This window comes from Somniosus microcephalus, unplaced genomic scaffold (assembly GCF_052327205.1).
Source record: "Somniosus microcephalus isolate GS21.2 unplaced genomic scaffold, FLI_Smic_1.0 unresolved_chr5, whole genome shotgun sequence".
Classification (NCBI taxonomy): Eukaryota; Metazoa; Chordata; class Chondrichthyes; order Squaliformes; family Somniosidae; genus Somniosus; species Somniosus microcephalus.
This window is the reverse complement of record NW_028225183.1, coordinates 23,113,827-23,140,687: the sequence shown is the minus strand read 5'-3', so window position 1 is coordinate 23,140,687 and position 26,861 is coordinate 23,113,827. Positions and strand designations below refer to the sequence as shown.

General features: G+C 43.9%; 1 protein-coding gene across 1 annotated transcript in view; it reads right to left on the bottom strand.

Moving 5' to 3' along the window:
• The window catches only part of LOC147087699 (putative G protein-coupled receptor 139), an 89,903-nt gene that overhangs the window by 8,087 nt on the left and 54,955 nt on the right, over window positions 1-26,861 (bottom strand). The window contains exons 3-4 of the mRNA XM_085977770.1: window positions 4,338-4,424; window positions 43-180 (exon numbers count right to left, since the gene is read on the bottom strand). Coding sequence (XP_085833896.1) covers window positions 43-180; window positions 4,338-4,424 — 225 coding nt within the window. The remainder of the gene's footprint in view (window positions 1-42; window positions 181-4,337; window positions 4,425-26,861) is intronic.

Below are 26,861 nucleotides of genomic sequence, written 5' to 3'. Positions count from 1 at the left end.
AATGGTGCAAAAATCGAACTTTTTCAGACCAGACAAACTCACCTGTAGTCGGCGGGTTTCGAAACTCCATCAGCGATTTCTGATTCATCGCCTTACTGCTCACCTTAGATGGCTGCTGCTTTTGGCTGCAATTTCGGTGCCTGCGATCCAAATGCTTTGGTGCACCAGCCAGTTGGGGATCTGTGGAGAATTCAACTTTCATTGCTCAGCTTATCTGGGCAGCGATTCCAAGTTCAGCGACATTATTTATTCGTTGATGGGCTGTGGGCTTCGCTGGAAAGGCCAGCATTTGTTGCCCATCCTTAATTAACCTTGAGAAGTTGGTGGTGAGCTGCAGTCGGTGTGGTGAATTTACTCCCACTGTGCTGTTATGGAGGGAGTTCCAAGATTTTACCCAGCAATGATGAAGGAATGGTGATATACTTCCCTGTCAGGGTGGTGCGTAACTTGGATGGGAACTTGTGGGTGATGATGTTCCCATGCACCTGCTGCACTTCTCCTTCCTGGTGGTAGAGGTCCCGGGTATGGGCAGTGCTGTCGAAGAAGCCTTGGCGATTTGCTGCGGTTCATGTTGTAGATGGTGCACACTGCAGCCACTGTACGCCGGTGGTGGAGGGAGGGAATATTTAATGTGGTGGATGGGTGCTGGTCAAGCGAGCTGCTTTGTCCTGGATGGTGACAAATTTCTTGAGTTTTGTTTTAGTTGCAGTCATCCAGGCAAGTGAAAACTATTTCATCACACTCCTTACTTGTGCCTTGTAGATCATGGAAAGGCATTGGTGATTCAGGAGGTGAGACGCTCGCCACAGAATACCCAGCATCTGAAATACTCTTGTGGCTTCAAACTTATGAGGCTGCTCCAATAATGCTTCAAGACAATGGTAACCTGCAGGATGAAAACGCTAGGGCTTAGGCGATGGTAATACCATTGAAAATAAAGGGCGTTGTTTATAATCACTTCTTGGAGATAGTCATTGCCTGGCACTTATGTGCTGTGAATGTTACTTGCCACTTATGAAGCCAAGCTACGAAGTTTTGATGCATGCGGACATGGACTGCTTCATTATCTGAGGAGTTGCGAATGGCACTGAGCACTTTCCAAAAACCAGTGTGTATCCCCAATTCTGAAATTCTGACGGAAGGAAGCACACTGATGAAGCAGCTGGAGATGGTTGGACCTAAAACCCTGCCGTGTGGAGCTCCTGCAGCACTGTCCAACGACTGAGATGATTGGCTTCCAACGACCACAAACATCTTCCTTTATGCTAGGCATGACTCCAGCCAGTGGAAAGTTTCCCACCTGATTCGCATTGACTTCAATTTTAATGGGTTCCTTGATGGCACCTCACCACTGTATTTCAACTCTTTTGTGCATGTTCGGAACAAGGCTCTACTGAGGCCTGGAGCCGGGTGGTCCTGGCAGAACCCAAAACTGAGCATGTCAGTTTGCTGATGATTCAGGGTAAATTGATGATGCGGTAATTGGCTGGATGGGATTTGTTCTGCTTTTAGTGTAAGGGACATACCTGGGCAGTTTTCCAATTGTCGGGTAGATGCCATTGTTGTAGCTGTACTGGAACAGCTTGGCTAGAGGTGCAGCTAGTAAAGGAGCACAAGTATTCTGCACGACAGGCGCGATGTTGTCAGGGCCGAGAGCCTTTGGTGTGTCAAGTGCGCTCAGTGGTCCCTGTTAGGGTGCAGCATTATATGCCCAGTGCTGTCTAAGTTCCACCGTTCTTTATGAGATGCCATGGGTATTCTTCATATTGTTTATGTATCGTCCTATGCCAGAGCCTTCAATCACTCCGGAAGACTCTAGCTGGTACACTTTCAAAGGTTACCTCTAATTCTTTGCTAACAATGGTAGTACTAGTACCACTGCTGTGATATCCTCGTCCCGGACTTTATTTCGAGCGACTAATAAAGCTATTCCCAGCTGAACCATCATATTATTTGCTATATCCGCGATTTCTTTGAAGCATTTTACTCAGTTGGTGTTCATGAATACACAAAATGATTCGACTGGACTCTCTTTCGTCCACTCCCTTCTGTAAAACATTTGTCACAAATGTCACATGCAGGCTGCACATGCCACTTCTAGAAAGGTCCTGATATTAGTTAGACTCATTAGTTGCTCGTATTACCCTTGAATTCCCAAGCTCTCGCATCAATTCTTCCGTAGACAACAATGTCTTCTAATGCTTCATTACATCATCACCTTCCCAGAAACTATCTATGTCTCTCTGTTTAGTCCTGCTAACCCTGTCGTGGCTTCTATTACTAGTCATTCTGTCAACCCTCGCTTTCTTAGAGATTGTAACTGATTCTCCTTATCTTCCCTATCTTCCACAGCACATGGTTCCTGTTTTCTATTTAAACTCACAATTCCTTCACTAATTCTACCACCATTTTTTATTTAATTGTGAACAACTCCATTCACAAATCTTCACAAAGCTTCTATTTATCACAATAGGTATGATTTCATGCGGAGCATCGTAAAATAATGCTGTTCCTGATTCCATTACATCTAGACTATTAACATATGTTTATTATTGCTGGACTGGACAGTTCATTCCTTTAGGTGGTGTGTCGTTTTTGGGTACATGGTTAGTTTGTCAGTGCCAGAATGATGACTCCATTCGTCCCACCCCCATCATCACAGTGCATGACTTCCCTTCCCAATTCTATATGATGCCTCAACATCCGTAACCAATTTACTGTTTGGGTCAGGGTATTTCCCATCCACCCGGATTTAAGGGAATCTTCCTGGTCTCTGTGGGACTCCCAATCTTCCTAGAGAGTCCGGCTTATGACTCTTTCTGCAATAACATTGAAAATATGTTTTTGAGAGGCTATTCCTCGGTTTGTTACTGAATCGGGATTACAAGATAGAGCTTGATGTCCAAACCCAACCTATTTTGTGTCCTATTCTTCCTCATTTAAGTCACATCTTACTTATATCCATATTTTGGAGGCTATAAGATATGGCCTCCTTGTCTCCAATTTTCAGCTTGTAGCTGCTTTCAATACAACCAAGGCCCCTTGTCCAGATAGAGACAAGGGTTAGGCCTCCCTTATCTTTGTTTTCAGCCTCCCTACACGGTTTCTTTGTTCAAAAGTTAATGGGTGCCTTGAAACTAACTGTAAGGATATCCTAACTTTAACATCATTCTGCTTAATTTTAATTTTAGCCCCTCTTACAGGTACCAACGTGTTTTAATCGTTCTGTATTGCTTCGACGTCGGCGTATATGACTGTGCCTTGAAGATTTTCATTAAATCTGAATATGCTGAGCTACATTAACCATTTCATATCCATAACTGAGCATGTCTGATATCAGTTCTGCAGTGCAAATTCACCGTGTTTCCGCATTGTAGTTGATTTCCACAGAAGAAATCACATTTGCAATATCAAGCGATATGTAAAATCTGATTAAAACCGTTCCTGGGCTTTCAGGTGAATTTATCAAAAGATCGGAGGTGTCTGGAGATCTTTGCTCATCTACACCTTGTAAGCTGCAATACACGTAACAAAGCCGCTGCTACGGAGTGGAGATCGAAATTGTGAGCGGATTTTGAGATGATAACTGATGGATTAAAAATGGCAGATGTCAGCATGGGATCCTTTGTCTGTACGGATTCAAAATGCAGGTGGTCAGCATAATGTCCTCTGTTTGGAAGAACACATGGACAGGAAAGAGAAACACCAGATGAAGAGGAAGTCACGTCCACACACACATCACATGAATATGAACATGTCATGCAGAAAGAACTCCAATCAGGGATGGTTGGGATTGAAACTGGCCTATCAGAGGCAGGCAGATGGAGAAATACCAGGGAGCCTATGCCGGAGGGCTCGATACAGGAAAAAAACAGGAGCGAAAACATTAGACGGGCAAAGGGGGCTGTTGAAATGGCAAGTTGATGAGAACCATTTCTAGACTGATCACACGTGGAGGAGTGTATGTATTTATTTATGAAAGTCAGATATGCAGTGGATATATTGCTGGGGATATATTGTTGGGGGTAATTTTATATATGGTTACTGTGGGCATATAAATTGCAGGGATACTTTTATGAACGTTCGAATAAAGTGTGCACATATATATAGCCAGGGTGATATATTGCTGGGGGTACATCTAAGTATGGATTTATTAAAGTGTGGGCATATATGCACATATTATGGATGTACATTTATGTACTCAACTGTGGCCACATACACTGCCAGAATGAATTAATATACTGCGGGCATAGGCATCGCCGATGGTGCTTCTATGTAAGCTTTTATTTTTAAATTGTAAAGTGAATAAAAACCACTTTTAGTGATCACAAACTTACCTGTCATTGTTGTTTTAATTCTCAAATACCGAACAGTAGTAGGAGAAAGTCGTAGACATGTATGGTCCAGATGTCTCTTGTAGTGGCCTGGTTATCAAATGCAGTTTGCTTATTTTTCAGAAGCAACGAGTCAACTATCTCCAAGAGAAAGCTGTCAGTTTAGTATTCCTGACTATACATTACAAACGTTCCCTGAATTTCGCAGTAATATCTGTTGGATATCTGTGGTGAATTGCATTCAGGTGACTTATTCCAATTCACCTCAGAAATTCATTTTCCTTTTTTTTACCATATAGCCTCAACCAATTCCTCTCATTCAATTTTACACAGTGATTAACATTTCATCTGATTCATGAGCCTGCCAGGAAATGTACCGTCCAATACATTATGATCATAAGATCATTGAGATATTGGTCAAACCTTGTCCAAAGTTTTACTGTTTCGTTTGGTTACATTTTACTTAACCAAACATATTGTTGGACCCTCTATTTTCCAAATTACCTGATATGTTATGCCTCATTCCATTTTATCTTTTGAAAATGATTCCAATTTCAAAGAGCAGTTTTGTTTGACTGACAGATCTTTGCAATATTCAATTTTATTAGCTCAAAAAAAATCTTCCTTGTTATAGAGGAATCAACTGGGCTGCACTCCACTCTTTCCATTCAATATAAATGTGAATGTCCCGTTAAACTTCAGGTAAACACATATCAATTTTTCTTATTAATTCCAAATCCAGAAACACGTGATGCCCAGGATGAATGGTTTTACATTAGAGACAGAATTGTTTGCAATTACTTTGAAGGTAACTTCCATAAAAGCCCCCTCCAGAGCACTCTGACGCAGAAGATAATAAATGGTTTGACTGGTAAAGGCCGAGTCTTTGAAAGGCAAGATCGATATTCGAGATCATGACCATTCTGTGCCGTTTAATGCAGATAAGGTCTCAAATTGTTAAATCAGGTGGATCTTTTGCGATGTCATCAACCTCCATCTGGTCCAGGAAACGGCATTCTCCTGTTTATAAGAAAAGAGAAGCAGAGAATCCATTGTGGTTCGGCTTACAAGCCCAAGGGTTTAGTTTATCAGTTTATAATTTACTTCTGTCAAGGTTGGGAAATAACCATTTAAATAATGAATTTAATATTTATTAATGCCCAATATATAAATGTACATTCAGCAATGAAATATGAGATGCCCGGTGTATTAAAACGACAACTGTCAGTGGAAAGGGTTAACTCCGTTGGAGGTTTATAAGAAGGTGGAGAGAAACATTGTCAGAGACCGTTGCATAACTTCATCTAAATTTAAATAAAACTTTCCGAATCCAAAAAGAACCAAACATAATGTTATTGTTTTCAGTCATTGAACTTTTTCAAACTTGCTCAAAATGTCCTGATAAAATCAAACTGCAGAATCGAATTTCAGATTTTCCTTTATTTCGAATTTTCACAACGTGAACCAGGAAGGCATAAATATGTTAGAATTGCTTTATCGATCCCTATCAAATAAAAATCAGTTAAAACAGCAAAAATCGTTAAAACACCACAATAAAAATTAAAGATATTGTGAAACATTTCTGCAGTTCAATCCTACTGTGGGGGGTCTCCCGACCATCACCATACTGCTCGGTAGCAGCAGCATTCCGCTTTGTTCACCCACCCCATGAAAATGATTAAAAAGTCAGAATCATCACTACTCTTTGTTTCCTTGGCGCTGGTCAAAAATTCAAAATTTCCAGTTATTTTTAATAGACTTATGTCTGGAACTAGAGACTTTCACACAACTTACAACAACCAGAATGTCTCTGTGGTCACAGCAAGACACTGGTTTTCACAGTGTAATAGGTGAGTTAATCTCAATAATTCCAATTTAATTCAGGTCAATATATTATTAAATAAACACAATAGAAAATATAATAATTGAAACAGCATAAAACCTGTTGATATAAACAAGTAAATTAAGTCATCATTCCTCAGCTGCCTTCAGCTATTTTAACAAATAACAGGTAAAATGTTGAATCTAACTGCAGAAAAACGTTTTTTCAATAAAAGACATATTTAACGCTCTTAGCAAAAAGTGAAATGAGAACAGCGCTTCCCACAGCTTGTGGGCTCCTAACCATTCCAACAGGCTTTTATAAAGAGACATTGGTTGAAAACAAAATATTTCCGACACGCTGTGACAGTAGAAAAGGAATAGATTCGTTCCCTATTCTCCTTCTTTATTCCAGCATAAATTACAGTAGATGTTTTCTCTCAACACAAATTAAAATTTATGATTACTTCTGACTTGGAAAAAACTTAGTGGTTGGGAAAAGATATAATTCCAATTGTAGTTCCAGAAATTGCAGTAATTGAGACCGAAATTTTAATTTCGAGGCGGGTAGGGAACGTTAGGTGTGCTTTTCAAACGTTCACATTAATTTAATTTGTAACTTCGAATTTTAAAAAAATGTCTAAGGCAGTAAGAGATTTTTTTTAACAGTAACCCAATTTTGATAAAGCAGTTCGGGAGCATTTAAACTAGTATGGCAGGGGGCTAGAAACCTATGTAGTGAAATAGAGGAAAGTGAAAGGCAGACAGAAATAAATGGTAAAAGGGTGAGGAATAAAAAACGAAGGGCCAAACTAATTCATAAAAATTGTGAGCATAAAAAAAGCCTGAGGGTTTTATACCTTAATGCGAGAAGCATCAGGAACAAGGTAGATGAATTAGCTGTGGAAATAGAGGTTAATAATTATGATCTAATTGGGATTACGGAAACATGGTTGCAGGGTGAGCAGGGCTGGGAGCTTAACATACAGGGGTATTCAGTATTTAGGAAGGATCGACAAAAAAGAAAGGGAGGAGGGGTAGCATTGCTAGTAAAAGAGGGGATAAATGCAATTGAAAGGAAGGATATTAACTCAGTTAATACAGAATCTATATGGGTGGAGCTAAGAAATAGCGAGGGGCGAAAAACATTAATAGGAGTGGTATATAGGCCTCCAAATAGTAAAATAGAGGTTAGGGAGGGCATCACGAGGGAAATTAGAGAAGCGTGCAATAAGAGCACAGCTGTCATCATAGGTGACTTTAACTTACATATAGATTGGACTAGCCTAATCAGTAAAAATAATGAGGAGGAGGAATTCCTTGAGTGTTTGAGGGATGGTTATCTGGATCAATATGTCGAGGAACCAACTCGGGAACAGGCTATATTGGACTGGGTACTGTGCAATGAGAAGGGACTAATCAGTAATCTTGTTGTACGGGGACCCTTGGGTCAGAGCGATCATAACATGATCGATTTCTCACTCGAAATGGAGAGCGAAGAAATTGACTCAGAGACTAAGGTCCTGAATTTAAACAAGGGGAATTATGATGCCATGAGACGGGAACTGAGTAGGTCTGATTGGACAACGTTCCTGGGAGGACTGGAGGTAGATAAACAATGGCAAACATTTAAAGATAGAATGACAAAATTGCAAAAATTGTTTATACCAATCTGGCATAAAAGGAAATCTAAAAAGGTGACTCAACCGTGGATAACAGGGGAAATTAGAGACAGCATAAAATCCAAAGATAGGGCGTATAAAATAGCCAAAAAAAGCGCCAGAGCGGAAGATTGGGAACAGTTTAAGATAGAGCAAAGGAGGGCAAAGGGCATAATCAAGAGGGGCAAAATAGCTTACGAAAACAAGCTGGCGGAAAATATAAAAACTAACTCCAAAAGCTTTTATAAGTATATCAAAAGGAAAAGACTGGTGAAAACCAAAGTTGGTCCATTGCAGTCAGATACGGGGGAATATATAATGGGAAATAAGGAAATGGCAGATCAACTAAATGCATACTTTGGGTCAGTCTTTACGAAGGAAGACACAAAAAACCTCCCTGGGATATCGGGAAAAATAGGGACATTGGCAAAGGAGGAACTGACGCAAATCAATATCTCTAAGGATATGGTGTTAAGGAAGCTAAAGGGATTGAAGGTGGACAAATCCCCAGGGCCTGATAACATGCATCCTAGGGTACTGAAGGAGGTGGCCCTAGAGATAGCGGATGCACTAAGGATGATTTTTCAGAATTCATTAGACTCGGGAACAGTGCCGATGGATTGGAGGGTAGCTAACGTTACCCCACTATTCAAAAAGGGGGGTAGGGAAAAAGCAGGTAATTACAGACCTGTAAGCCTTACATCAGTTGTGGGCAAAATGCTGGAGTCCATCATTAAGGATGAAATAGCGGAGCACTTAGCAAATGGGGACAGGATAGGACAGAGTCAACATGGATTTACAAAGGGTAAATCGTGCTTGACTAATCTATTGGAATTTTTTGAGGGAGTAACTGGTAGAATAGATGGGGGAGAGCCAGTAGATGTGGTGTACCTGGACTTCCAAAAGGCCTTCGATAAGGTCCCACATAAAAGATTAGCATGGAAAATTGAGGCTCATGGGATAAAGGGGAAAGTTTTGGCGTGGATAGGGAACTGGCTGTCAGATAGAAAACAGAGAGTTGGAATAAACGGCTCATTTTCTGAATGGCAGGCAGTAACAAGTGGGGTACCACAGGGATCTGTCCTGGGCCCCCAGCTGTTCACAATTTACATTAATGACCTGGATCAGGGAGTCGGATGCAGCATTTCCAAATTTGCAGACGACACTAAACTAGGAGGGGGGGTGGGCTCAGAGGAAGAGACCAGGAAGCTCCAGAGCGATTTGGACAGACTGGGCGATTGGGCGGATAAATGGCAGATGCACTATAATGTGGACAAGTGCGAAGTTATCCACCTTGGGTGCAGGAACGGGAGGGCAAATTATTATTTAAATGGCAATAGATTGGGAGAGGGGGAAGTACAGAGAGACCTGGGTGTTCTTGTACACCAGTCACTGAAGGCGAGCATGCAGGTGCAACAGGCGGTCAAGAAGGCAAACGGTATGCTGGCCTTCATAGCAAAAGGGTTAGAATACAGGAACAGGGATACCTTGCTGCAGCTGTACAGGGCACTGGTGAGACCACACCTCGAGTACTGTGTACAGTTTTGGTCGCCTCATCTGAGGAAGGATGTTCTTGCCATGGAGGGGGTGCAGCGGCGATTCACCAGGCTGATACCAGGAATGGCGGGAATGACCTATGAGGAGAGACTATGTAGTTTAGGGATGTACACACTGGAGTTTAGAAGATTGAGAGGGGACCTCATAGAAGTGTATAAAATTCTGACAGGTCTAGACAGACTGGATGCAGAAGGAATGTTTCCCTTGGCGGGTGAGAACAGAACTAGAGGACATAATTTAAGGATAAGGGCTAAACCATTTAGGACAGAGATGAGGGGGAATTTCTTCACTCAGAGAGTGGTGAACCTGTGGAACTCATTGCCACAGAGGGCAGTGTATGCCAGCTCATTAAATATATTTAAGAGGGAATTAGATATATTTCTACGGGCAAAAGGGGTTAAGGGTTACGGAGAGAAGGCGGGGACGGGATACTGAATTAAAGGATCAGCCATGATCTCATTAAATGGCGGAGCAGGCACGAAGGGCCGAATGGCCTACTCCTGCTCCTATCTTCTATGTATTCTATGTATTCTATGTATAAAACAAGTGCTTTGAAGAGTTCGAATTGATTTCCTATCAGACATCATAGCAAACATAACCTTAAAGCTGAATCTTAACTTTGCAAAACAAACTCATTGGAGCATTTCATCGTTGCACAAATACATTTTAGTCAATATTCTGCCCTTGCAGCGCGTTCCTATGCAGAGCTAGACAGGTATCTAACAACTTGATATCTTCCCAAAAAAATCACAAGGCTTGACTTTTCTTGTAAACTTTACTGGAAGATTCCTCCTGTGAAACAGAAATACAATACAGAAGTGGAAGCATACATTAGTACACAAACACATAACTGATATGCATACACAAACATGGGTAAGCATGAGCAACACAGTACGTTTGGCATGTAACTTACCAAAACACGTGAAAACACAGCTTACTGTGAATATACATTTTGCAAACTGAAAGGCATTCTCTTACATTCACTTTAAATTAGCCCTGTAAATATTGCATCAAAATACAGCTACAAGTTAATCGGCTAGACACAGAGAGCGAGCAATTCACGGCTAGCTGTGCAGGTTTGCTTACAGAGAAAGGTTGCAAAACTAAACATTTTCTGCAAAATATAGTGTACACTAATCATCTATAACATTCTCAAGTCGTTACAGACATATAGGCCTAGAAATTCAGTTGGTTGCACCAGCCGTTAGCGCCTTAGGAGGAGTAGATGTCGAGCGCTAGGCGCTTAGTGCCCAGACGCAGCATGATCTGTGCCTCGCCCCAACTTCAGTAGGCATTTAGCGCCGGCGCAAAGTCTTTGCGCGCGCTCAGCTGCACGCGCAGATCATGACGTAATTTCCTCGTGCAACGTCGTGCAACGCCCTTTGTGCGCCCCCAACCAGATCTTCAGTCGCGCCAGCCCATTGTGTGCCAGGCGGCCCTAGCGACTGTTGAGTCGAATGGTGCTCAGCCGATGCGGGCCGCGGGGAGTGCAAATTAAAGGGCACTCCTACTCCTTCTTTGTGAGCGACAAAGGTAGATTCGTGTTGGTGGTGGTGTTGGTGGTGGTGGTGGTGGTGGTGGTCATCGTCCGGTACCACATAACAGACTGATGGAGAGAAGCCCGCCTCAAAAACACAAATACAGCGGCCGTTCAAAAAACCAAAGCCTCACCGGAGCCAGAGTGTCTGCCGTCAATCAGCAGCTCACCACACCTGCCCTGCGCCCAACTTCCGGTGTTAGCGCCCCGGGTCACCGGCTTTGCGCCTAATGATAGTCGTGCATCGCCTGGTTTAGCGCAGCAGCAACCTCTTAGGGTGATGCGACTGAATATCGGCGAAGGGGACTCAACTTTGCGCCGGGTGCAAACTTTAGCGGCCGCCCGACTTTACCACCCCAAAAGTGGTTATACTGAATTTCTAGGCCATAGTGTCCAAGACCGAAACGTAACAGGAAAATAACTTCCAACACCATGTGCTGAGCTGCAGGTCTTGTGATATACAGCAATTTACTTTACAGCACTTACTTTACTGCACTTTACTGCGCTTTACTGCACTTGCTATGTACCAAATATCCACTAGTTAGCGGCACACAATGGGAATCGACCTAAATTAATTAAACCCCTGAATTAAATTGAAAACTAACATAAATTCCGCTTGAAGGCAGGACACTCCCCGCTTGGTACAATTCCATTGTACCACTACAGATACAAAATAAAACCTAAAGAAAACGTCCTTTGGCTGCAAACATACTCAGAATCCTTTCTCTAGGTTTCTTCAGAAAGGAGGACTACGATCTCGGAGACTGGCTTCAGAAACACTTTGACGGTCCCGCCCTTGACAATCTTCACCTCCACCTTGCGGACCCTCTTGTCCCTGCTCGGCAGAGTTTTGACAGCCAGTCACACTGGCCATTCATTTCTGTGCGCTTAGCTGTCTTTCAGCAAGACAACATCTCCCACTTTGACATTTGGCTTGTCTTCTGTCCATTTCCTACGGCTCTGTAGCGTGGCAAATCCTCTCCTCTCCGTCTCTTCAAGACACTGGACTTGCTTCCACTGCTTCCCGTGCAGCTCAGCCATGTCGACGTTTCCAGAGGGGACTGAAATAGCACTCATCTTTTGAGTCAGGAGCATCACTGGGTTGAGGACTGCAGGCATGCCTAAGTTGGTGGACACCGGCACCAGGGGTCTTGCATTCATGATCGCCATGACTTCAGCCATGAGAGTGCTCAAGACGTCGTGTGTGAGACGAGTGGGTCCCGTCCGAAACAGCATAGCGTCCCGAATACGCCTGGCAACACCGATGAGCCTCTCCCATGACCCACCCATGTGGGATGAATGCAGGGGGTTAAACAACCACGTGCATCCTTTCTTTTGCAGGTCTTCGAGAGCCTTCAAGGACTCCTTCCATAGGTTCAATTTTGCTTCTTTTTCTGGGAGGAGTGGAGCATCCCACTCACTCTGATCAGATGAGAGTTACTGTATTAATGCTTTTCCTTGCATTGTTATGGGAGCTACGAACCCCAGAGGGCACTACAAACTGTTGACTGTGGACAGGACACCTCTCCGTGTGAATAGCCTTTCTTCACGGGACACCAGGAATGGGAAGATATCTGTTTCCAGTTTCCAGGAGAGGCCCAGGCTCCGTTGCAGGTGGAGAGGATCCACTCCATGGTCCAAATCCTTTGAGGGGCTGTATTAGTTTGGGGGTTTATTGGTTTGCGGGTCTGTATTAGTTTGTGGAGCTGTATTAGTTCGAGGGGCGGTATTATATTGACTGTCTGTATTAGTTTGAGGAACTGTATGAGCTTGATGGACTGTATTATTTGGAGGTACTGTATTAATTTGTGGGGCAGTATTGTTTGAGGGACTGAATTAGTTTGAGAGTCTGAATAAGTTTGAGGGGCTGTATTAGTTTGACGGGCAGTATTATTTTGAGGGTCTGTATTAGTTTGAGGGACTGTTTTAGTTTGAGGTGCTTTATAAGTTTGAGGTACTGTATTAGTCTGAGGGGCTGAATTATTTTGAGGGACTGTATTAGTTTGAGGAGTTTTATTAGTTTTTGGGTCTGTGTTAGATTGAGGCTCTGTATTAGTTAGAGTGGCCGTATTATTTTGAGGGCCTGTATTATTTTGAGGGACTGTATTAGTTTGAGGAGTTTTATTAGTTTTGGCGTCTGTATTAGTTTGTGAAGCTGTATTAGGTTGAGGGACTGTATTAGTTTGATGTGCTGTATTAAGTTGATTGGATTTATTAATTTGAGGGTCTTTACTATTTTGAGGGACTGTATTAGTTTGAGGGACTGTATTAGATTGAGGGGCTGTATTAGTTTGAGGGACTGTATTAGTTTGAGGGTCTGTATTAGTTTGTGGGACTGTAAAAGACTCAGGGTCTGTATTCGTTTGATGCAATGTATTGGTTTGAGGAGTTTTATTAGATTCTGGGTCCGTATTAATTTGAGGGGCTCTATTAGGCTGAGGGACTGTATTAGTTTGAGGGGCTGTATTACTTTAAGGGACTGTATTAGTTTGAGGGCCTGTATTCGTTTTAGTGTCTGTATTTGTTACAGGGACTATGTTAGTTTGATGGGCTGTATTATTTTGAGGTACTGTATGTAATACCGACTGGAAATGTTATGTATGCTAAGTATGGTTATCAATCTTTAACTTAGACACTATATTATCATTGTTATAAATCCCTGGGTTAAAGTTGCCCATGTGAAGGTTCGGCAAGAACATTTAAGGACACAATGTGACAAAGATCAGACTTTCCATAATTCTGCACCAATATCAACTGTTGCAGACAGTGAGGCTGTGCAGTCTCCAGGCAGAAACCCCAGGAGGAAAGGGTGGGGTCGGGTTTTTCGAGCGGGAAACGCGAGCGACTGGAAGAAAAGAGGGCAGGAGCTCTGAAAAGAGGGCAGGAGCTCTGAAAAGAGGGCTCAGGAGGCAAATGGCTGCCGCATCCCGTCCCGGGCTTCCAAACTCGGCCGCCGCCCTTCGTATTAGTAGCTCTGCATCCAGAACTCAAAGTGGGATTCAGTGATCGTGAAGAGAATTCAACGAAGGTGTTCGGAGTCGTAAGTCTTGCAGACATTATACATACCATGAGCTCCAAATTAAGCGCGCCAACAAAAGAGTGCACTCGAATTTGGACACAGGGACCGATTCTCCTTTGAATCCATGTAAATGGAGAATGTATGTTTATTATGTCCAGATTCATTCTAATGTATGCAAATGTCTAATTTAGTTCATTGACCTGTAATCTTCTTATACTGTCTGACGTTAAAACTATAAAGTAAGATAATTAGAACTAAGCCATTGTAGTAGTGATCTCCTTACTGGACTATAGAATACTGTCTACAACAGAGACCACATCTCACATATATCTAGAGAACCTTGAAGGGGTTACATTTTGGGGGCTCGTCCGGGATTGTGGTCTATTTATGTTAGTAAACTAACAGTATTGAATGCTCATTGCTAAGAGAGTGGCTTGTGGTTTCTACTGGGCTGTTTGAGCATAAAAGATGGATGTTATTGAGGGTGAAGCTTGGTGCAAACGGAAGCAGATAGCTACTACCCATGCCATTGTGCTGAATGGTGTTGCTAACGATGACCCTGATGATTTCTTGCTAAGGGCTCTGAATTGTGTCAAAGCCTTTGGAAAGGTTAGGATAGTTGAGCGCTGCTTGGATACAGCTACCAAGAAGCAGTTTGTGTTGATCCAGACATCAGAGAACCTGAGAGGTCATGGTTTACCTGGGGCAGTTGGGCTTTCTGAAGAGGCTGGTCCCTGGCCAGTTCAGTTTGTCCCTATCACTGCTAAGGAAGAAGAAGGGTTTCAGACCAAGTTGTTGTCATTATTGAGACAAGAAGGAAAGACTGTTGCTGATGTCAAAAGTCTGATAGGTCCTTCGACCCAGGATATGAACACTCAGTTGGCCAGTGCCATTAGTTCTCTGGTGGATAAATGCTCCAATCTGCCCCTCGAGGCTCAGGGATACCGTAAGGTCCGTATCTTCTCAGGAGTGAGACCAGCTCCCAGTGGGGAAGAGGAGTACGACCCCTGGGCTGAGCAGACCCTGCCTCTGCTAGAGGAATGGCAGTGCAGTGACCATGTGAAGAGGCAGAGAATAGTAGAAAGCCTTAGTGGTCCTGCTGCTGATATTGTAAGATTCTTAAGGCGCAGAACAGCTCTGCTATTTCCTTTGACTACATGCAGGCTCTAGAAACTGCCTTTGGAACTATTGAAACCATTTCAGATTTGATGGTCAGATTCAGAAGCACATTCCAGTGTGAGGGAGAGAAGCTGTCCAGTTATCTGCTGAGAATAGACAAACTGCTGCATTGTATGTTACGGAAAAGAGGGATTGAGTTGCCTGAAATGAATCGATTCCGCATTGAACAGGTTGTGTGAAGTGCATTGCTCGAAGACGTGACTGCTCTTCACATACGCATGACCCATAAGTTGCGAGATCCACCTACCTTCACTGAGCTGCTAAGGGAAGTCGGAGAGGAGGAGGATATGCTTCAGGCCCGGAATGTAGCAAAGAGTGCTGTGATGTCCAAGCTTGTGACTCCTGTTACAGTTCCTACTCCTAAGGGTGATGTCAACCCTGAGATGGAACAGCTGAAGAAGGAAATAAATGTCATGAGAGCCGAGATGGCATATTTTCGGTCTAAGCCCAACACAGAAAGGGATGACGCACGGGTGCAAAAGGTTGAACACCCTGCGAAGTCTAGCAGCAAAATGAATGATTCCTCTAAAGGATATCCCCATGAAGGAGATAGACCTTGAGTCTTTTGTTATAACTGTGGAAAGGATGGACATTTCAAGCGAGAATGTAGAGCTAAGGAAAATCTAAAAAAATGTAAGTGACCGTCTCATAAAACTTACCAAGAAGTCGGGAAACTACAAAGGGGCACAGTAACGGAACGGCCTGCTGTCCCTGTAGTTAAGACACGTTCCGCTAAGTGCAAAGATAGACGAGGGGATATGAAAGACATCAGCCCTGAAGGTTTAGTAGGGCTGAGTTCTGCTGTATCAATACAGATTGAAGGAATTTATACTAAAGCTATCCTCGACACGGGTTCTCAGGTTACCATACTGTACAGATCCTTCCATGACCGATACCTGACGCATTTGCCATTAACCCCAATCAGTCTTCTGCAGATCTGGAGCCTTAGTCCTGCTGATTACCCATATGATGGCTATTTGTCGCTGAGGTTGGAGTTCTTGGAAGCTGATGTAGGGACCACTGAGACCATTGATGCACTTGTGTTGGTTTGCCCTGACCCCATGGTAAAAGGTGAGGTTTCCATACTGGTTGGCAGTAATACACGCATAGTGAGACGACTCCTGACAAGCTGCAAAGAGCAGGGAGGTGAAAACTTCTTGAGCACCAGACACATTCACCCTGTTTTCAAAAAGGCTTTTGAGAAACTGCCTGAACTTTCTTCTGACGCAGATGATAGCAAAAGAGGAACTGTGTGGTACGTTCGAGCCAAACCTATCACCCTGCATCCTGGAGGAGTGGCTAGAATCCCTGGGATACCAAAATTCCCTGGAACGCCAGGTACTGAAGCCATTCTGATAGAGCCACCTGATAATCCTGCAGAAGTGTCACGGTTTCCAAATGAGATTCTGGTGAGACCAGAGTTGCAGACCCCGACAGCTCTGATGTCAAGGAGAGTTACAGTGACCGTGAGGAATATGTCAGGCAAAGGAATCACATTGAGGAAAGGAATGCCGATTGCGCATCTGTTTCCTGTAAATGTAATGTCGTCACATGTGAAGGAAGAGTCCAAAGTTAACTCAACCGGAGATCTGACACCCTCCTCCTTCAACTTTGGAGATTCATTCGTTCCTAAAGAATGGAAGGACCGATTAGTCAGGAAGATGGTGGAGCGGAGAGGAGTTTTCTCTACTCATGAGTTTGATGTTGGTTGTAGTAAGAGTACTCGCCATTCTATCAGAATTACCGAGGATAAACCCTTTCGGGAGAGGTCTCGACGGCTGGCACCAGCTGACATCGAAGCAGTGAGATAGCACCTCTCGCAGTTAAAAGAAGCTGAGATCATTACCGAGTCCAGGAGTCCTTATGCATCTCCTATAGTGGTGGTGAGGAAAAAGAACGGAAAGATTCGGATGTGTGTGGACTTTAGGACGCTTAACAGACGTACTGTTCCCGACCAATACACCGTTCCAAGAATTGAGGATGCACTGGCTTGTCTTAATGGAAGCAAGTGGTCCAGTGTGTTGGATCTCAGAAGTGGACACTACCAAATACCGATGAGTGAATCGGACAAAGAAAAGACAGCCTTTTTATGTCCAGTTGGGTTCTACAAATTTGAAAGGATGCCACGGGGAGTTTCAGGTGCTCCAGCAACTTTTCAAAGAATAATGGAACAAACAGTTGGGGACATGAAAATGCTCGAAGTATTGGTGTACTTGGATGATATCATTGTGTTTGGGGCAACCCTTGAAGAACACGAATCTCGGTTGCTGAATGTGCTTGGTCGCCTGGAGGATGAAGGTCTCAAGCTATCATTGGACAAGTGTCAGTTTTGCCAAACATCCGTGTCCTATGTGGGGCATATTGTATCACAGGATGGAGTTGCCACAGATCCATCCAAGATCGAAGCTGTTACCACATGGCCCAAACCGAACACAGTTACTGCCTTGCGGTCATTTCTTGGGTTCTGCGGATATTACAGGCGCTTTGTGCAGCATTACTCCAAAGTGGCCCATCCTCTGAATCAGCTGCTGGCTGGTTACCTCCCACCAGCCGAGAGGAAGAAAAAGGCTAAAGGTAAAGAGAACAAGGACTACTTCAAACCCTCTCAGCCTTTTGGTGTTAGATGGGATGAGAAATGCGAAGAGGCCTTCAACACCTTAAAGCAAATTCTTACTCAAGCCCCCGTGTTGGCTTTTGCAAACCCACAGCTGCCATATGTGCTACACGTGGATGCCAGTCAAGAAGGGTTGGGTGGTGTGTTGTATCAGGACCAAGGAGCAGGGCTGAGACCTGCAGCGTTCATCAGTCGCAGTCTTACGCCATCAGAGCATAACTACCCAACTCATAAGCTAGAATTCTTGGTGCTGAAGTGGGGGGTGGTGGATAAGCTGCAGGATTATCTGTATGGAGCGAAGTTTGAAGTGAGGACAGACAATAATCCATTAACCTATGCGTTGACTTCGGCAATACTTGATGCCACCGGCCACCGCTGGCTTGCTGCACTATCTGCTTACGACTTTAGTCTCAGGTACAGACCTGGGAACCAGAACATTGACGCAGATGCTCTGTCTCGTCGCCCACACTACCAGAAACCAGAGTGGAAAGATGTTGCTTCAGCAAATGTGAAAGTAATGTGTCAGATGTCCGTGGTATCTGGACCAAAGAATTCATTTCATGCCCGAGAGATTGACCACTTGGGAGTGTCAATGCATGCTGTTCCCCAGGCATTTTGCAACCTTTCCAGTTTGGATGTATAAAACTTACCCATGTTGTGTTCATCTGAAATAGCCAAAGAACAGGAGGATCCCTGTATTGATGAGGTGTTTTCAGCTCTCCGTCTGGGTGATATTACACAGATCGACAAATCAAAACATCCTGACTGTCGTCTGCTCCTAAGAGAATGGGACCACTTGGAAATTAGAGAGGGAGTGTTGTGTAGAATCACTCACCCACCCACTAAACCATGCCATTCACAGTTGGTCCTGCCTGAAAAGTACAGGGAAATAGTGATGAAGTCGTTGCATGATGACGCAGGTCATCTGGGAGTAGATAAGGCCTATGGGTTGGTCAAGGACAGATTCTACTGGCCGCGTATGAAGTCTGCGGTTGAGGAGTTCTGCAAGTCCTGTGCACGTTGTGTCCAGAGAAAGACTTTACCTAAAAGAGTTGCTCCTCTGTTTCACATGCAAAGTGATGGACCTCTAGACCTTGTCTGAATGGATTTTCTGTCCATCGAACCCGATTCCAGCAATACCGCAAATGTCTTGGTCATTACAGATCATTATACTCGCGATGCCCAAGCTTTTCCCACAAAGGATCAGAAAGCATCCACCGTTGCCAAAGTGTTGTGGGAGAAATACTTCATCCACTATGGACTGCCAAAGCGAATACACAGTGATCAAGGTAGAGACTTTGAAAGTTGACTTATACATGAGTTGTTGTCCATGCTCAGGACTGAGAAGTCAAGAACAAATCCATACCATCCTCAGGGAGATCCTGAACCTGAGCGGTTTAACCGTAATTTGTTAGACATGCTTGGAACGCTGGATTCAAAGCGAAAGAACAAGTAGAGTAGGCACATTGGACATCTTGTTCATTCTTATAATTGTACCCGAAATGATGCTACTGGTTTTTCACCGCACTACCTCATGTTTGGACATGAAGTGAGGATGCCGGTGGATTTGTGCTTCGGAGTATCCAGTGATGGCACATCACAGAGAACTTACCTCAAGTATGTATCTGACATGAGAAAGGAATTGCAAGCTGCTTATGAACTTGCTGAGTCTGTTTCTGCCAAACAGAATAAAGGAAATAAGCAGAGGTATGACCAGAAGATCCGTTTTTCCCAACTCATGCCTGGTGACCGTGTTCTCATACGGAACCTAGGACTTCAAGGGAAACATAAATTAGCAGACCACTGGGCTTCTACACCTTACATTGTTGAAAGTCAAATGTCACAACTACCTGTGTTTCGGCTAAAACCTGCAGGTGGGAATGGATCCATAGAAATACTGCACCGGAATCATATCCTGCCATTGGGAAAGCAAGTGCATCTGGATCTGCCAGCGGATAATGAGCCGACACCTAGTAGGAGAACCCTGCAGAGAAGAAGAAGGAAAAAACGAGAAACCGGGAAAACTTTGTTCCAGAAGACAGAAAACCCATTTTGGACACAGGGACAGATTATCCTTTGAATCCATGTAAATGGAGAATGTATGTTTACTATGTCTAGGTTCATTCTAATATATGCAAATGTCTAATTTAGTTCATTGACCTGTAATCTTCTTATACTATCTGACGTTAAAACTATAAAGTAAGATAATTAGAACTAAGCCATTGTAATAGTGATCTCCTTACTGGACTATAGAAAACTGTCTACAACAGAGACCACATCTCACATATATCTGGAGAGCCGTGAAGGAGTTACATGTATTAGTTTGAGGGGCTGTCTTAGTTTGAGGGACTGTATTAATTTGAGGTTCTGAATTAGTTTGAGGTGCTGTTTTAGTTTGAGGGGCTGTATTAGTTTGAGGGGCTGCATTAGTTTGAGGGTCTGTATTACTTTGTGGGACAGTAAGAGTGCAGGGTCAGTGTTAGTTTGAAGGACTGTATTAGTTTGAGGGACTGTATTAGGTTGAGGGGCTGCATTAGTTCTAGGGGCTGTATTAGTTTCAGGGGTTTTGTTAGTTTTAGGAGCTGTTTTAGTATCAGGGGCTGTATTAGTTTGAGGGGCTGTATAAGTTTTAGAGGATGTATCAGCGTGTGTTGCTGTATTAGTTTGAGGGGCTGTACTAGATTGAGCTGAGGTATTAGTTTGAGGGGCTGTACTAATTTAAAGTCTGTATTAGTTTGAGGGGCGGTTTTTGTTTGAGGGGCTGTATTAATTTGAGGGACTGTATCAGTTTTATTGACTGTAATATTTGAGGGGCTGCATTAGTTTGAGAGGCTGTATCACTTTTAGGGGCTGTATTGTCGTGAGGTACTGTATTAGTTTGAGGGACTCTATTAGTTTGAGGGGCTGTGTTAGTTTGATGGGCTGTATTAGTTTGAATGGCTGTATTACTTTTAGTGGCTGTGTTAGTGTGAGTTGCTCTATTTGATTGAGGGGCTGTATTAGTTTGAGGGGCTGTATTAGTTTGGGGGTTTATTGGTTTGCGGGTCTGTATTAGTTTGTGGGGCTGTATTCGTTCGAGGGACTGTATTATTTTATCTCTGTATTAGTTTGAGGAACTGTATCAGTTGATGGGCTGCATTATTTTGAGGTACTGTATTAGTTTGTGGGGCAGTATTGTTTGAGGGATTGTATTAGTTTGAGGGTCTGAATAAGTTTGAGGGGCTGTATTAGTTTGACGGGCAGTATTATTTTGAGGGTCTGTATTAGTGTGAGGGACTGTTTTAGTTTGAGGGGCTTTATACGTTTGAGGTACTGTATTAGTCTGAGGGGCTGAATTATTTTGAGGGACTGTATTAGTTTGAGGAATTTTATTAGTTTTTGGGTCTGTGTTAGATTGAGGCTCTCTATTAGTTAGAGCGGCCATATTATTTTGAGGGCCGGTATTATTTTGAGGGACTGTATTAGTTTGAGGAGTTTTATTAGTTATGGGGTCTGTATTAGTTTGTGAAGCTGTCTTAGTTTGAGGGACTGTATTGGTTTGAGGTGCTGTATTAAGTTGAGTGAATTTATTAATTTGAGGGTCTTTACTATTTGGAGGGACTGTATTAGTTTGAGGGACTGTATTAGATTGAATGGCTGTATTAGTTTCAGGAACAGTATTAGTTTGAGGGGCTGTATTTGTTAAGTCTGTGTGTTCTAGTTGTATTTAAGATTAAATACTGAGACAGACTACAAGAATAACGTTTCAACAGGCCTTTACTAGTTGGAGGTCAGGGCTATACTAACAGCAATATCACTACACAGTACTTATATAACGGTGGTCACCACCGGTATTACGTTAACAGCAGCCAGAGAAAGTAGTACATCTCTTAAGGTGGAACAGGCTTAAGTTCTCTTAAGGTGGAACAGGTTACATACACCATAATCCTCCCTTTTTAGCTTAACAGTCATATCCCCATTTAACATAACATAATAACATCTATACATATATAACTTCAGGTATAAACAGTTCAAAGATTCAGTCTCTCAGGAGGCCATCTTATTCGGGTTGGATAACGCCTTTCAGTGGTCTCTGGTTCTTGTTGCTGAGGTGACTCCTCTAGTTGGTTTCCTATGTATTGGACGTCATCATCAGGTACATTCCCTGCCGAGGTAGATGCTTCAGGTTCATTAACGTCTTCCACAGTTGTCTCTGTCGCAACCATGGGTTCGATCCTTGCTCTCGATTCTACCAGTTGATCCGCATGACGCCTTATCACATTGTTACCAATATCTATTGAGTACATCAGAGGCCCTTGTCTGGCCCGAATTGCTCCGGACTGCCATTTTTCGTTTCCGTAGTCCCTTGCCAACACTGGTTGTCCTACGTTAAAACTTCGAGTGGTCTTGTTATTAATATGCCAGAACTGTTTGTTTTCCACTTCCCTCCGCACATTTGGTTTTAACAAGTCCAACCTGGACCGCAACCTCCTGTTATAAAACATCATGGCAGGACTTTGGTTAGTCACTGCATGAGCGGCGTTTCGATATGCCATTAGGAAATTGTCCACCTTGTGTTGATCATTGTTCATGGCTTTTATTGCCTTTTTGAATGTTTGGACAAATCTCTCGGCCAACCCGTTTGTCGCCGGATGATATGGGGCAGATGTATAATGTTTCACCCCATTCTTCTTTAAGAATTTTTGGAATTCTTCCGACACGAACTGTGGTCTGTTGTCCGAACATATCTGTTCTGGCCATCCGTTCCTTGCGAATATTGTTCTTAACACCGCAATTGTCTTTTCTGAAGTAGTGGTATTCATCTTGATCACTTCTGGCCATTTGGAATGTGCGTCCACCGCAATTAGGAATATGGAGTCCATGAATGGACCAGCAAAGTCAATATGTACGCGTTGCCATGGGGCTGAAGGCCATTCCCATGGGTGTAGCGGTGCGATCGGAGGGGCATTTTGCACTTTTTGTCACCCAGCGCAGCTTTTCGTCAACTCCTCTACCTGTTGGTCAATACCCGGCCACCATACATAAGCCCTAGCAAGACTTTTCATCTTAACTCCCCCTAGATGACCTTCATGCAGTTCCTTTAGAACTCTTTCCCTTAACTTGGGAGGAATAATCACTCTTGTCCCGTACATCAAAGTACCATGGCAGACGGACAGCTGGTCTCGCCTTGCCAAGAATGCCGGTAACAGAGGATCACCATGTGTTGGCCATCCCTTCACTGTCACCTCGTAGACTCGGGATAGTGTCAGGTCGTTCCTGGTTTCTCTTTCAATACTTGCATTGGTGACTGGTAAACACTCGATGATGGTCGAATGAAATAACTCAACAGGGTCAACTTTCGTCGTCTCTTCTTCTTCAGGTAGTGGCAGGCGCGACAGCCCATCAGCATTGCCATGCTGCTTTGTACCTTTGAATTCTATTTGATATTGATGTGCCCCTAGGAAAAGGGACCATCTCTGGAGTCTCTGTGCTGTCATCACCGAAACACCCTTCTTAGGGTTAAAAATGGATACCAACGGCTGATGGTCTGTCAGAAGTGTGAATTTTTGGCCCTGCAGGTAATGATTAACTTCTTCACTCCCCATACAAGGCTGAGTGCCTCCCTATCGATCTGCGCATAGTTGCGCTCAGTGGAGGTCAATGATCTGGATGCAAACGCAACTGGCCTTTCTGTGCCATTTGGCAACTTCTGTGAGAGTACTGCCACAATACCATATGGAGAAGCATCACAAGCCAACCGAATAGGCAGTGTTGGGTTGAAGTGAGCCAACACATCCTCTGAGGCGATCAATTCTTTGCTTTTGCGAAATGCCTTCTTACACTTTTCGCTCCATTCCCATGGTACCCCCTTCTGTAAAAGAGCGTTCAGTGGGTGCAGTACCGTGGACAGATTCGGTAGAAACTTATCGTAATAGTTAATCAATCCTTGAAACGACCTCAACTGAGAGACATTATCCGGAGCGGGAGCCTTTACAACTGCCTTTATCTTGTCAGGAGACTTATGAAGCCCCTCCCGGTCAATGACATGACCACAGTACGAGATCCGCTTCTGAAAGAACTCGCATTTCCGCCGAATAACTCGAAGTCCATACTCTTACAGTCTGTTGAGCACCAGTTCCAAGTTTGCGAGGTCTTCTTCATCACCATCTCCTGTAATCAGAATATCGTCCAGGTAACACTGTGTGCCTGGAATTCCCTGTAATACCTGCTCCATGGCCCTCTGCCAAATTGCTCGAGCCGATGCCACTCCAAAAACCAGCCTATTATACTGGTACAAACCTCTATGCATGTTGATCGTGAGGTACTGGCGTGACTCTTCTTCAACCTCCATCTGCAAGTACGCCTGCGCCAGGTCTATCTTGGTGAAGTGTTTCCCGCCAGACAACGAAGCAAAAATATCCTCAATCCGCGGAAGCGGATACTGCACCGTGTGAAGCACTGGATTAATGGTTATCTTGAAGTCTCCACAGATGCGAACCTTCCCTGGTTCTCCTGGCTTGTTGCTCGAAGGACGTTTCATAACGGGAACAATGGGCGTAGCCCACTCACTCCAAACTACCTTAGACAGTACACCTGAACGTTCTAGCGCTTTCAATACCGCTTCTACAGCTGGTCGTATTGCATAGGGTACCGGTCTGGCTTTGAAAAATTTTAAGTGTGCAAGTTCATCAATCTTGATGTTTGCCGTAATTCCTCTCAGTGTTCCCAGTCCCTGCTGGAACACCTCTTTAGCATCATCCAATATTCTGGACAATCGTTTAGGTTTGACATCTGTTTCCCCGGAATCTACCGTTAGTGCCTTTAAGGAGTGCCAGTCCATATTCATTTTCCTAATCCACTCCCGTCCCAGTAGTGGTGGACCTCCTTCAGGTAGCACATATAAGTCCATTACTTGGCTTTCTTTGCCCTTGTGGACCACTTTTACCTCTATCTTTCCGATGGGGTACACTCTTTGCCCCGTGTATGTTTTCAATATAATCTCCGTATCCCGTAGGGGAATATGTTGGAATAACCTTTTGTAATCTTTCTTATTCATGACCGTCAATGCCGATCCAGTGTCCAATTCCATCTTTACTTGGACTCCTGCTATCTGAAGAGTGACCCAAATTGTCTGGAGATCTGCATCCGTACCAACGTTGTGTACTCTTAAGCTACCCAGTTCATTACTGCTGGCGTCTGAATCTGACTTCTGTTCGTTCGAACTGTTCTTTGTCACCTTGTGTACCTTTATGTATTTTCCTTGCGGTGACTTTTTGTTGCTGGTCTTCTTTCCTGACCTGCACACTTTAGCTATGTGGCCAAGCAGCCACACGTTCTGCATTCTTGGTTTTAAAACCAACACTGGTTCTGATCGTGCGTTGTCTTTCCACAACGATAACATTTTACAGTACTCAAAACCAATTGATTTGTACTGAGTTCCGGTGACTGTAGCTGCATTACTGCCGTGCCTCTCGCTGTGGCCTCGTGTGCTGCTGCCATAGTGACCGCTTTCTCAAGTGTCAGCTCATTCTCCTCGAGCAATCGCTTTTGTGTATCTTCTTTTAATAAACCACACAAAAATTTATCTCGTAGTGCCTCTGTCAGTCTCGTTCCAAATTGACAGTACTTTGCTAGCTTACGCAATTCCATTAAATATTCAGCATTGCTTTCCTCCTTCAGCTGCCTTCTGCTGTAAAATTTAAATCGTTCCGCTAGCATCAGCAGCGTGGGGTTTAGGTGATTTTTCAGGACAGTAACAATCTCCTCGAACGTCTTATCCGCCGGTTCATCTGGTGATAAAAGGTGTTTCAATTGCCCGTATGTCTTCGCACCCATTAAGTTTAATAATGTTTGTGCTTTCTCTTCATCTGGGATTTTATTTGCTTTACAATAATTTTGTATGCATGATACATACATAGCCTAATCTTCGATGTCGCTATCAAAGGTATTAATGTTCCCATGTTTAGGCATCGTTGCCATTTAATTTATTTTTACTTTTATCCAAGATGGCGGCTTCCGCGCTCTTGTCTTCATCCTCTGCCTACAAAATGGCGGTTTTCCCGCGCTTGGCGGTCTTCACCCGTCCCCCGACACTGTCTCAGCTTCACCGCGGCTCTCGCGCCTTCAGTTGCCCCCAGACGCTGCGCCTTTTTAGCCCGAATGCGGCCCGGCCCCTTTCACCAGCCGCGATCGCTGTCCCCGTGCTGCGCCTTTCGGCCCGAATGCGGCCCGGCTCTTATCTCCGGTCGTGATCGATCTCACCGCCCTTATTCCTCCGTCTTCCCTCCGCGTCTGTACAGGCAACGCGGCCGACTTTCTGGTCGCGTCGCTGCCCGGCTTACCCACTACCAAGGTAGAAAGAAGATAGCTGACTGCCGCTGATGAAGGCTTCGAGTTCAGGATGTCTTCTGCACTCTGGTTTCTCGATGTCTGCCGCGCGACTTGACTTCCAGCACGGTGATGAGGGTGGAAGCCTCTCTTCGATGTCCATTCTGTGGACAAAGCCGCCGTGGATATAACTGCCACAGGGTAAGAATCTGACTCATCGCCACTGTAAAGTCTGTGTGTTCTAGTTGTAATTAATAACATACAGACTACAAGATTAAAGTTCAACAGGTCTTTACTGGTTGGAGGTCAGGACTATACTAAATACAATCTTACTACACAGTGCTTATATACCGGTGGTCACCACCGGTATTACGTATACAGCAGCCAGAGAAAGTAGTACATCTCTTAAGGTGGAACAGGCTTAAGTTCTCTTAAGGTGGAACAGGTTACATACACCACAAGGTGTGTATGGGGTTTCACAGTGTATCAGGATCCTGCCAGGTGTGTATGCGGTGTCACAGAGTATCAGCTTCCTGGCAGGTGTGTATGCGGTGTCTGAGTGTATCAGGATCCTGCCAGGTGTGTATGGGGTTTCATAGTTTATCAGGATCCTGCCAGCTGTGTATGGGGCTTCACAGTGTATCAGGACCCTGCCAGGTGTGTATGGGGTTTCACAGTGTATCAGGACACTGCCAGGTGTGTATGGGGTTTCACAGTGTATCAGGACCCTGCCAGGTAGTTAAGGGGTTTGTCAATGTGTCAGGATCCTGCCAGGTGTGTATTTGGTTTCACAGTGTATCAGGGTTCTGCCAGGTTTGTATGGGGTTTCACA